General features: G+C 43.6%; 1 protein-coding gene across 1 annotated transcript; it reads left to right on the top strand.

The window, feature by feature from the left end:
* The first annotated feature begins 384 nt into the window (after nucleotides 1–384).
* Nucleotides 385–4,764, top strand: LOC146058485 (uncharacterized). The gene is made up of 3 exons (XM_083170775.1): nucleotides 385–597; nucleotides 682–1,024; nucleotides 4,644–4,764. The coding sequence occupies exons 1-3, from the start codon at nucleotides 411–413 to the stop codon at nucleotides 4,762–4,764; spliced, it is 651 nt and encodes a 216-aa protein (XP_083026901.1). The 5' UTR covers nucleotides 385–410.
* Nucleotides 4,765–13,157: the final 8,393 nt, after the last annotated feature.

The following is a 13,157-nucleotide window of genomic DNA, read 5'->3' as shown; positions in this document are numbered from 1 at the left end:
AATTTGGCCATGGATGATGTCATTTCTGCATAGTGATGTATGTATGTGCATTTAGTGGCCTAATGAATGTGATGAGACACTGAAATGCCTCCTAATGGAGACATGAATGTGTGTGTGGGACACATATTGCTAAAAAACATAAGATCACCCACACTAGGAAATGTCACGTAGCTAGGGGTACCACCTAGTCCCTTTAATTCCGGACACATATTAATTACACAGGTTCTGTGGCTGGCTGACTTCAAGACTCCACTTCACCTAATTTTAAACTGCCACAGAACCTGTGTAAGTAACATGTGTCCGGAATTAAAGGGACTAGGTGGTAACCCTACACGTAGCACAGTGGTGCACATATCTCATGGTGATATTTGTATTTTTAAACTTGTAGGTGGACTGACTTCAAAACGGCAATGAAGAGGAAGATGACTGACCGGTACAACCACAGCATGTCCACCGGGAGAGGTCCTATGCCCGATCATTTGGAGTATACCCCCCTGGAGCAGGACGCCTTGGACGTCATTGATGTGGGCGAGGTCAGGGGGATCTCCAATATGGACAGTGAGCTCCCGGCGGAGGTCTTTGATGCTGCTTTTGATGGTAAGTCACAGTAATGCATTGTATTTTGAAAGAGATTTTTTAGTGCGTATGTGATGGTGACATTTTTTTCAATTATTATCCTAGCAGAAGCAGAAACCCAGGATGTACCGGCAGCATCTTCCTCTGCAGAGCCACAGGTGGAGCGAGTGGTCCAGCCTCCACCAAGAAGACACCCCCAGCCCCAGCCACAGGAGACATGGGAAGAGAGCATGATGGTGACGCTGGAGAGGATCGAGCAGCAAGGGGTGGATGCTGCGCTCCGTCAGCAGCAGATTGGGGATTTTTTGGAGGATTGGAAGGCCACAAACAGGCAGCAGTGTGAGGCCTTCAACCGCATTAATGACACTCTGGCGGCTGGCATGCAAAACATTGGCCAACACCTCAGCCGCCTGAATGTCATTCTTGCGGAGCTGCTGCCCACCGCCAGGTCCCTAAGGGACAATCCCCCATCTGCTGTTCCACCCCAAGCTGCTCCCCAACCTTCCACCTCTGCTGACCCTCCTGTGTCCACTAGGGGAAGACGCCGCAAGCCATCTGACCCAAAGGCCCCTGTCCCCAAGGCCCCATCTAAAAGGGGGAGAAAAGGGCCCAAATAATGAGACCTGGTTCACTTCCTCTGTGGTTGGACCCCAAATGTTTAAATTGCACTGGACATCCACTTCCTGAGTTGGCCATCTATCCATTTTCGTGCCATGGGCATTAAAGTTCTTATTTTGACCTCTACAAATGCAGGATAAATTTTTGGTGGTGTGTATCTTGCTTAGTATTCACCCTGGTTGTTGCAGTATGTATTCTGGTGTCCCCATTTCTTTCACCATTGCATTTGCAGGGTAACACATGTTTGGAGATATGCAACCTCTTGTTCTGGCTGTTTTTTTATTTTTGTGTCTATTTTATTTGTTTATTTCATTTCTGACATTAAAGTGTTCACACTTTAAGCTGTGATGCTGAACAGCAAATAAATTTCTTTTACCAATTAAATCAAAATTGTTGTATGTGTAATTTCTTGTGTGAAACAAATACTAGATTTATGTGTACTTACTGACCAGGGTATTTTTGAACATTTGTTGAAGTGTGGTCGAAGTTTCCCATGTGTAACCCTCTCCATGGCCATTCCCATGTTCCTATCCAACTTTTCCCTGCTAATTAGTTTGTGTCAGCACATGTGCAGAGCAACTTAATAGGTGAGAAAGCAGTTTGTGTGCAGGTGAGGTAGCTCCTACAGTAGTAGGTAAAAGCAGGTCCAGAACAATGCTTTCCTCATGGAGTGGGTGAGGCAGACAAACAAGGGTGAAAAGGTACATTTGTGTAGGAATGCATATGTGTCCTCCCAAAAAAAAGATGTGTGAATGGGCCAAACATGATATACATGTTTGTTCACAAGCAATTTTAAGTTTTTACATATATATGATTTGACAGAATCATAAGCAGATGTAGGAATCCTTTGTTAGAGAGATGTGAGTGCAATAATGTTATTGGTGGCATCTTACATCCAGAGTGTAGTCAAATCCAATTCATAGCAGATGAGATAGTGGTAGAGTTCTGTATTTTGGGTACTATACAAAGATTGTGTGCAAAATAGTGGTCATGGGCTTAAAACATTGCTGAAACATCCTTTGTAGGTGTTAGATGTGGTTTATGTTATTGTATCCTAAATACAAAACCTATGTTTGTATTAGAGTGAACACGTTGACACATGTCGACTTGTGTAGATTGAGTGTGCTACTGTGTAAAGTCTATGAAAGCACGTAGTGAATGTGTCTAACTGTTTAGCAAATAGCTACCTTAGCATATATAAGCAGGTCTTCAAAAGATTCTTACCTTAAATTAAACAAACCTTTAAATGTCGAGAAGTATAGAAAGATAAGCTTCCAATGTGTTTGAGTGCTGTGTGTGGCTTGCAGGTAGTGAAATCATGGTTTGGACTTAATAGACTGCAGCATTGCTTATTACATTCAGGTGTATGTGTTTGAGTAGGAACCAGCGTTAATTAGCAAACTCAGGCGCACGCTGGCATGCGGTATCTGTAGGGGTGGTTTGAGATGGCGGTTGGCGGCCGCCTGTTTTGTGTCCGAAATGAACGGTGCCTTAGTCGATCGTGCGGTAGTAGCACCGTTCATTTTTGGTGCACACCCCCGTGTACGCCCATATTTACGCCCATTTTCCCTCATTATTTCGGCCGCTCCCCTCAACACGCCCCTATGCCGCCCCCAATACCGTACACTCGCGTACAGGTTTTTTCGCACGTAGAGACCCGTCCGTAAGCGTTGGTGAGTGGTCGCGCCTGCGCATTGGCGAATGTACGCATGCGCAGATCATAAAAAATCCCGGGACGTACGCGTACGGCCCGGCCGCTCCAACCAGAATAAGGCCCTCAGTCACTTGCCTTGTTTATGCAGAGGGAGCTCTCCACTGACCACTCCATTATCCTTTGTCTATAACAAAAACTGGAAAACACGCTAAAGAAACCCCTTTTCTTGATATCACACCCAGACAATTCCCCCCGGAACTTGCTTTAAGTCATCTTCATAGAGGTGATATAAAGTGGGGAGTTACTCTGTATGAAGCGAAGTACAGAGATATATATAATGTAATGCTGTTGCAAGACTGATTGTACTGTTCTCCATAACTCTTGTAACACAATGCCATGTTTGTTACTGGTTCTATTTTTCATGTGAACAAAATCTAATAAAAACATTTTTCAAAAAAAAAAAAAAATGTACTATGACATCACAAGTAGTATGACATCATAAGCAATATGACATCACAAGTAGTATGACATCATAAGCAATATGACATCACAAAGCCATTATAAGTGCCTCCCATGCACAGGCCACTCATTTGTGATAAGTGGATACAAGGTAAAGTATGAATCCTGTGCTCTGTGCATTTGTTAATAACAATAGTTATAATATTATTATATTATATAGTAATATATAACCAGAGAGATGCAGACACATTTCTCATTAATATTACTATTACAATTATTATTGTTATTACTAATTATTATATTTATTTAATATTGTTTAACTAGCGTACTGCAAATGCATGTATGCTTATATTATTACATACGTTATTATAATTATTTATTTAGTAACATATATCCAGAGCTGCAGGTGCAGTATTGTTATTAGTTAATAATATATAACTAGAGCTGCAGGCGCAGTATTGTTATTAGTTAATAATATATAACTAGAGCTACATGTGCAGTATTGTTATTAGTTAGTAATATATAACTAGAGCTACATGTGCAGTATTGTTATTAGTTAATAATATATAACTAGAGCTACATGTGCAGTATTGTTATTAGTTAGTAATATATATCCAGAGCTGCAGGCGCAGTATTGTTATGCGTTAGTAATATATAACTAGAGCTACATGTGCAGTATTGTTATTAGTTAGTAATATATAACTAGAGCTACATGTGCAGTATTGTTATTAGTTAGTAACATATATCCAGAGCTGTATGCGCAGTATTGTTATGCGTTAGTAATATATAACTAGAGCTACATGTGCAGTATTGTTATTAGTTAGTAATATATAACTAGAGCTACATGTGCAGTATTGTTATGAGTTAGTAATATATAACCAGAGCTACATGTGCAGTGTTGTTATTAGTTAGTAATATATAACTAGAGCTGCAGGCGCAGTATTGTTATTAGTTAGTAATATATAACTAGAGCTACATGTGCAGTATTGTTATGCGTTAGTAATAAATAACCAGAGCTGTTTGCGCAGTATTGTTATTAGTAAGTGACATGCCACCAGTGTGGCATGCGCAATATTGTTATTAGTTAGTTCCATATAACCAGAGCTGCAGTATAGTTATTATTTCATAATATATAACCAGAGCTGTGTGCATATAATTATTACTAGTTCGTAATATATAACCAGAGCGGCATTCGCAGTATTTGTATTAGTTAGTAACATATAAATAGAGCTGTATGCGCAGTATTGTTATTGGTAACATAACCAGAGCTTTGTTATGGTCAATTGTTTTATCTGAATTGCTATGTCACTGATTTATATATCTTTTATTTGTATAGTATCGGCTATGGCTATGTCGAATTCAAAGTTACTGAAGACGAAGCCACAAGTAAGATCGGTGCCACAAGACACAGCGAAATGGACACTGTCATTCCCACGATTATCAGACAGGCAGTATAAGCCCCCATCTCGCATCCCCGTGCAGAAGCCGCCAGTGCCCCAAACATCAACTGAGAGGGTGCGCAATCCACCATCCCGGCTTCCAGTGATGAAGCCACGGCAAGACCAAGGCAAGCAGCAAGTGCCTCATATACAGCTGGCACCCGTGAGGCTGCAACAACCACCAACTGAGAGGGTAAACGCTCGCCCATCGCGCATCCCTGTGAGGAGGGCATCGGTGCTGAAAATAGAAGCTTTGATGGCACCCAAAACATACACCAGGGCTAAGGCTCCAAATGTACCCTCGACAATCACTAAGGGTCCAGTCAGATATTATATCACAATCATCATGGAGCAAACCAGCAAGCCCGATATGATGAACACTGAGGAAGGCACCAGCACTCCCATCAAGTCAAGCAATACTGATGTTGCCAATGCCCAGAGCACAGGGGAGGCCACCAGCGCACCTACAAATAACTGTGCCCCCAGAAATACCATTAAGGGGGCCATAAGATCATTCTTTAAAAGGGCCGTCAGAGACCTCTCGCCCCTGCAGAATAACAACTGTCATCTCAGCATATTGGGGATGTGGCGCGGTGAACAACTAACCGCACCAAGCTTTTAAAATGGAGATCTCCACCAAAGCTACAATGAAGATTATATACACCACTGTCACTGCAGGAGACATCACCACTCCTCAGTCATCATCACTGGAAACTGACACCACCATAACATTTGGTAAAGGTAATTGCTGTAAAGCCAGTTGTGCCTTTACCAAAGGTAATGGTGGTGTCAGTTTCCAGTGATGATGACTGAGGGGTAGTGATGGCTCCTGTAGTGACTGTTGTGTCAATAATTATTATTGTAGCATAATTCCATAATAAAGCATTCTGCACCTATTCTACCTGTGTTCTTGTGTTTTACATACTCTGGAAATATACTTCCTTAATATAAAGGTACTCATTACATGTATAATGTAGCTTAGGGAGGGACAGAATAGGGCGTACACATAATACACGGTTTATTAAGTGTACAGTACAAGGGGGTCCGGTGACACCGGAAATAGAACATTAGCAGGAAGAAGCACAATAGAGGAAAATGAAATCATCGCTCCCTATCACACTCTTCACATACTGTAACATTAGATAGGTTCTCCAGACCTCAGTTCTTCATTACACCCAAGATGGGTCTCATCCTAACCTTCTGTTCACGCTCACCTCTACCCCTTCTGTGTTCTCCTGTCTATCTGGGGTGACAGAGAAGTACTGACAATTATTCATTTTATGATTTCTTCCTATATAAGTATTAAGAGGGTGAGAGGGATAGGGGCAGGCAGTGCTGGGGGTGGTAAGAGGGCTAGGGGCAGGCAGTGCTGGGGACAGGTAAGGGATAAGAGTGGGCATTGCTGGGGCAGTGCTGGGGGTGGGGAGGGGATAAGAGTAGATATTAGCAGGGGCAGTACTGGGGGCAAAGGGGGTTATTGGCAGGCAGTGCTGGGGTTGGGGAGGGGATAAGAGTAGATATTAGCAGGGGCAGTACTGGGGTAAGAAGTGGATTAGGGGCCAGCAGTGCTGGGAGTAGAGCTAAGAGTACAGTGATTGCACCTAGTGACAACAAAAGTGGAACCCTTCACTTACAAAAAATGGGATCCTACCTGACCTGGGTCCAAACGGAATGATGGTTCTTAATAATCATTACTTTCACACACTCCCTCTCCCCCCCCCCCCCCCCCCCCACCACCACTTTGCACATACCGGAGATCCTTCCCCAAACCCCATCCTGACACAAAGCACTAGCCTGGGGCATATCCCTGGCCTCCTTCCCCAAACCCCCAGCATGGCATATATCCGGCCTCCTTCCCCAAACCCAATAATTAAGGTGCCGGAGGCTGGTGATGAGCTGCAGCCAGGTGCTGACATACCTGACATATACAGTAATAGAAAAGGCATGCACGCCAGCCTGGGTAGAGTGGGTCCCAGGGGATGCACCCTATCTGGAGAAGTGAGTCTCTGGTATTCATTGTCAGGTAAATACGTGCTATAGCGTGTATTTGCGATCACTGTACTACAAATGTAATATATATATATATCTATATATATCAATGTGGTCACAAGCCATAGGGCACCCCCAAAACTAGGAAAGGTGAGTGCTGATGTTTTGTGTGTATATATATATATATATATATTTATATATAGTTCAATAGAGAAAAGACGCACACTGCTCAAACAACATATATTGGGTGCTGATCACATAAAAAATTGCATACCATAACCTCCACTGGGGAGGAGAGAAATCAGCACACCACTGGTGATAATTCAAATTTTTATAATAAATGCATCATATAGAAAAGATGGATTTCAAGTACATGGCAACATATTGTAAATAAGCATAGTAAGGTCCATTCATTAACTTATAGTGGATGATCACTCCTTAAAGTTCATGGTGAAAATCATAAAACCTGCGACCAATCATGCAGCCTCATGCAGCCCAGTGAGCCCGACAGCCTGTTTCGGTGGACAAACCACCTTTCTGAAGAGCTAAAGGGAAAACAACATTTTAACCCTCATGTATATTTATTATGTTCTAATGTTGCATTTTAATCACTATCTATGTAACCCACATTGGTTTTACTTTTAAATAAAGTTGTTGGTGTTACAGTGAAAAAGTTGACACATGTCGACTTCTGTGAATTGAGTGTCCTGCTTTTTAAATTATACAAAAACACTTACTGAATGGGTGTAGATGGTTATAAAATAACTACCTTGACATATATAAGCAGGTCTTAGAATGAATCTTACCCAAAATGAAAACAACATTTACATGTAGAGAAGTGTAAAAAGATATGCTTCCAATGTGTTTAAGGGCTGTGTGTGGCTTGCAGGTAGTGAAATCATGGTTTTCACTTAATAGGCTGCAGCATTGCTTATTACATTCAGGTGTAGTAATCAGCGTTAATTAGCAGACCCAGGCGTCCGCTCTCATACGCTATCTCTAGGGGTGGTCTGGAGCTATCTTTGGCGTCCGCCTGTTTTTGGGCCAAAATGCACGGTGCGTTCGCCAATCGAGCAGTTGTAGCACTGTACATTTTTGGTGCACAACCCCGTGTATGCCCATGTTTACGCCCAGTTTTCCTCAATATTCCAGCCGCTCCCCTAAAAACGCGCACTTGCCACCCACAATGACCATACTCTTGCGGACAGGTGTTTTCGCATGTAGAGACCTGTCCGTGAGCAGTGTGAGGTCGCCGCATCTGCGCATTGCAAAAGCTATGCATGCGCAGATGAAAAAACAACCCGATCCGCCCGTATACGGACCCACCGTACCAAGCAGAATAAGGCCCATAATGTATGGTCAGTTGGAATTCTTTATATGACGAAGTAGGTTATATACACTATAAAGATATGTATATTTAATCAGCAATTTTGCATATTTTTTTGATGCTCTGCACAGGAATTTATTTAGGGCCGGAAATACTAAGCTATTAAAGTGATAGAATGGAGAGTGATAAACTGCCAGCCAATCAGCTCCTTACTGCAATGTAATAGGCTGTGTTTTAAAAATGACAGATAGGAGCTGATTGGTTGGTGGTTTATCACTCTCTATTTTATCACTTTTCAAGGCTTAGTATGTCTCATCCTTAGGAGGTTATTCTGGTTGACTCGCAAATCTGCGAATTTTGCAGCCTTGCGAGTCCACCAGATGCTGCCCGCCCCCCTCGCATGCCGCGATCCACCACATGGCTGCAAATTTTAGCATAAAGATCCATTTGCAGCCTTGGGTGCAGGGAAATCTTTTGATGGTCGACGACCAGTGATCGCAGATCTGAGACACCTCTTTGGCACACAGCGGCTGCACAGAGGAGCGATTAAACAAGAATAGGGTCCTTAAAGTGAAATATTGCTCTCAGTTGGTAGAGTTAGGACTGTCTGTTAGGACATTTGTTAGGACTGCTCGTGTGGGATCCAAAAATATGTTTATATACTATTAAGGGCCATGCTACCTGATTGCAGTAATAGACTAAGGTTTGGTTTCTTCCTCTAAAGCTGTGTACCCATGCATCGATTTTTGGCTATTTTCGATTCGATTTTGCTTATAGAAGCAAAATCAAATCCACATCAAATGGGTTTTAGGACACTTTCGATCTGCATTCGATTCGATGTGCGCTCCCGTTTTCTTAAAATCGAAAAGAAAAATCTACTGTGCAGCCACTGAAATATCAAAACCGATCCAGTAAATCGAATGTGTACAATGTACAATGAATGTAAATTTAATTCGATATCTAATGCAAAAGTACAGACCTAATGCCAAATTGAATGGGAAGATCTAATGCCAGATCTAATAGAAAATCGAATGTAACATTAAATCAAAAACAAATCAAAGCGTGTGTACATACTGTAGCTTTACACCAACCTGCTACAGCACCCTTTGTAGCTTCTATTCCACACCAGAGAGGGAAGTTGTCCCGAATACACAGAGGTGCAATAAATTGACTTCATTGAAAGTACCGGTAAGTTTGGATTCACTTTTAAGATAGTTTTTCATTATAAACACTTGAAATAATGAACATATTAATTGTTTACAAATTTAGTATACAAATTTAGCAAACAACACACAATAGAATTTCTGTGCTGTACGGTACTAGGGTGAGTCTCACAGGATCTCATTGCTATCAAAATAACCTCACAAGAATAATAATTTTACAGAACTAATATTCTATTGGTGCCCTTGAAAAAAAAAGCAAATATTTAAATACTTTAACCTAGGGATGTGCACCGGCCACTTTTTTCACGTTTTGGGTTCTGATTACCTTCAGGTTTGGGGTTCTGATTAGAGATGTGCGCTGACCACTTTTTGCGGTTTTGGTTTTGGTCTTGGATCTGTATCTGCCTCCGGTTTTGGATCTGTATTCGGTTTTGCCAAAACTGCCCTTTTTGGTTTTGGTCTTAGTTTTGGATCTGTATTTTTTTTTTTTAAAAACTCATAAAAACAGCTAAAATCACAGAATATTTTTTTTTTTGGTTCTACGCTATTTTTAACCTCATTAACATTAATTTCCACTCATTTCCAGTCTATTCTGAACACCTCACACCTCACAATATTGTTTTTAGGGCAAAAGGTTGCACCGAGGTAGGTGGGTAACTATGCTAAGCCACACAAAAGTGCGGCACAAGCAAGTGGCTCATGTAGGAGTGGCAGTATCATATAAAAAGATGGGGTACGGACAGGGGCTGGCTGGCAACTTTTAGCCTAGGGGGCAAGTCCAGAGCACTGGCCCATACCCCCCCCCCCCCAACTTTCCGGAAGACGGAACGGTTGTGCGCGCCCCGGAGGCGCGCAGAAAAATTAGACTTGTGGCCTAACATAAGGGGGCGTGGCCTATTCCATGGTTGTATTGTGTACCTGCAGATTGCACATTGTGATGCTAATTACACATTATGCCGCACACCTTGATGCCCATTACACTCTATACTGTGATGGCAATTACCCAATGATCCCCACACTGTAATGCCCATTACGCCCCATAACATGATGCCCATTGCACTGCACAATGTGATGTCCACAGTGCCAGATTTGCCCTCACAGTGCCAGATATTACGCCACAGTGCCAAATACACATATGCCCCCACAGTGCCAGAGACACATATGCCCCCACAGTGCCAGATATGCCCCCACAGTGCCAGAGACACATATGCCCCCACAGTGGCAGAGACACATATGCCCCCACAGTGCCAGAGGCACATATGCCCCCACAGTGCCAGATATTCCCCCACAATGCCAGAGACACATATGCCCCCACAGTACCAGATATGCCCCCACAGTGCCAGAGACACATATGCCCCCACAGTGCCAGAGACACATATGCCCCCACAGTGCCAGATATGCCCCCACAGTGCCAGATATGCCCCCACAGTGCCAGATACACATATGCCCCCACAGTGCCAGATATTCTCCCACAGTGCCAGAGACACATATGCCCCCACAGTGCCATATATGCCCCCACAGTGCCAGATACACATATGCCGCCACAATGCCAGATATTCCCCCACAGTGCCAAATACACACATGCCCCCACAGTGCCAGAAACACATATACCCCAGTGCCAGAATTTGCAACTCACCATTGTTGCTGTTTCAACTCCATCTGCTGCTGCTGGGGGAGGGGGGGCGGGGGAGAGCGCAGTACATGCCCCTCCTGCCCTCACCCTGCAGCCCCAGTTCGGTGCAGGCCGCGCACCTCCTCCAGCTCTCCTGCGCTGACCGCTGCTTCCAGAATCCAGAACACGGCCGCGGCTACATTTCCTGTGGCCGCGGCCGTGTTCTGGAAGACGCGGCCAGCGCAGGAGAGCTGGAGGAGGTGCGCCGCGCGGCCCGCAGCAGGTGGCTGGGTAAGCGGCCCGGGGGGCACATGGCACCCTGCCCCCCGGCCCAGCCCGCCCCTGGGTACGGACAGCAGCCACAGTACCGTATAAACAGATGGGGTAAGGACAGCAGTCACAGTACCGTATAAACAGATGGGGTACGGACAGCAGTCACAGTACCGTATAAACAGATGGGGTACGGACAGCAGTCACAGTACCGTATAAACAGATGGGGTATGGACAGCAGTCACAGTACCTTATAAACAGGTGGGGTACAGACAGCAGTTACAATACCTCATGAAAAGATGGAGTACCAGCAGTCACAGTATCATATAAAAATATGGGGTACGGACAGCAGCCACAGTACCGTATAAAAAGATGGAGTACGGACAGCAGCCACAGTACCATATAAACAGATGGGGTACGGACAGCAGTCACAGTACCGTATAAACAGATGGGGTACAGACAGCAGTCACAGTACCTTATAAACATATGGGGTACGGACAGCACTCACAGTACCTTATAAACACATGGGGTATGGACAGCAGTCACAGTACCTTATGAACAGATGGAGTACCAGCAGTCACAGTATTGTATAAAAAGATGGGGTACGGACAGCAGCCACAATAACCGTATAAACAGATGGGGTACGAACAGCAGTCACAGTACCTTATGAACAGATGGAGTACCAGCAGTCACAGTATCATATAAAAAGATGGGGTACGGACAGCAGCCACAGTACCGTATAAAAAGATGGAGTACGGACAGCAGTCACAGTATCGTATAAACAGATGGGGTACGGACAGCTGTCACAGTACCTTATAAACAGATGGGGTTCGGACAGCAGTTACAATACCTTATGAAAAGATGGAGTACCAGCAGTCACAGTATCATATAAAAAGATGGGGTACGGACAGCAGCCACAGTACCGTACAGGGGCGGATCCAGGATAAAATGACAGGGGGGGCACCATGATAAAAAAGGGTTTGGGTGGGGGAGGGGCGGTGTTAGTGGTGCCAGTGTACATGTTAAGAGAGCAGCAGGAGAGGGTGGGAATGGAATTAAAAATAGGCCCTGGCATTTAAAGTACGCAGGCCCACCATGGCGACAAAAGTGAAAGATGTAGTTGTGCGCGCGCCAAAGGCGCGCTCCAGAAAAGGGTGTGTGGCCAATCAACAGGGGGCATGTCAACACCATATACAACTTCTACACATTATGCAACAAAATACTAGTCCCCATTATACTTGCCCCTTACACATGATGCCAAATGGAATGAGCCAAAATTGAGATAATGCCACATGGATTGAGCCAAAATTCAAATAATGCCACATGAATTGTGTCAAAATTCACATAATGCCACATGGATTGAGCCAAAATTAACATAATAACACACACGGATTGAGCCAAAATTCACATAATGCCAAATGGATTGTGTCAAAATTCACATAATGCCACACGGATTGAGCCAAATGCATAAAATGCCACATGGATTGAGCCAAAATTCACATAATGCCACACGGATTGAGCCAAAATTCACATAATGCAACACGGATTGGGAAAAAATTCACATAATGCCACACGGATTGAGCCAAAATTCCCATAATGCCACATGGATTGAGCCAAAATTCACATAATGCCACACGGATTGAGACAAAATTCACATAATGCCACATGGATTGAGCCAGAATTCACAATACACTTCATAAACAGGGACAATGGGGCAGATGTATTAAGCCTGGTGAAGAGATAAACTGGAGATAAAGTGGAAGGAGATAACGCACCAGCCAATCAGATCCCAACTGTCATATTTCAAACACAGCTGATTGGCTGGTGCGTTAACTCTTCCGAGTTATCTCTACTTTATCTCCAGTTTATCTCTTCTCCAGGCTTAATACATCTGCCCCATTGTCCACCAAAGGCTCGCATTAAACAGTTACACCATAATGTCCATTACATGTTAAGTTACACGCCATTATGTCCATTATGTGTTATGCCAAACACCATAATGCCTATTAAAAATTATGCTACATAAGTGCTGCTTCTCTACATGCTCATT

This window comes from Crinia signifera, chromosome 2, assembly GCF_055691185.1.
Source record: "Crinia signifera chromosome 2, ASM5569118v1, whole genome shotgun sequence".
In the NCBI taxonomy this organism is placed as follows: domain Eukaryota; kingdom Metazoa; phylum Chordata; class Amphibia; order Anura; family Myobatrachidae; genus Crinia; species Crinia signifera.
Note: the sequence above shows the minus strand (reverse complement) of the source record. Positions and strands in the feature narration are given on the sequence as shown.

Bases quoted from the DNA above. Each gene is read 5' to 3' on its own strand.
- LOC146058485 (XM_083170775.1), top strand. From the start codon at position 411: ATGAAGAGGAAGATGACTGACCGGTACAACCACAGCATGTCCACCGGG. The intron at 598-681 runs GTAAGTCACAGT...TTATTATCCTAG, and splicing joins CTTTGATGCTGCTTTTGATG to CAGAAGCAGAAACCCAGGAT. The intron at 1,025-4,643 runs GTCCCTAAGGGA...TTATTTGTATAG, and splicing joins GAGCTGCTGCCCACCGCCAG to TATCGGCTATGGCTATGTCG.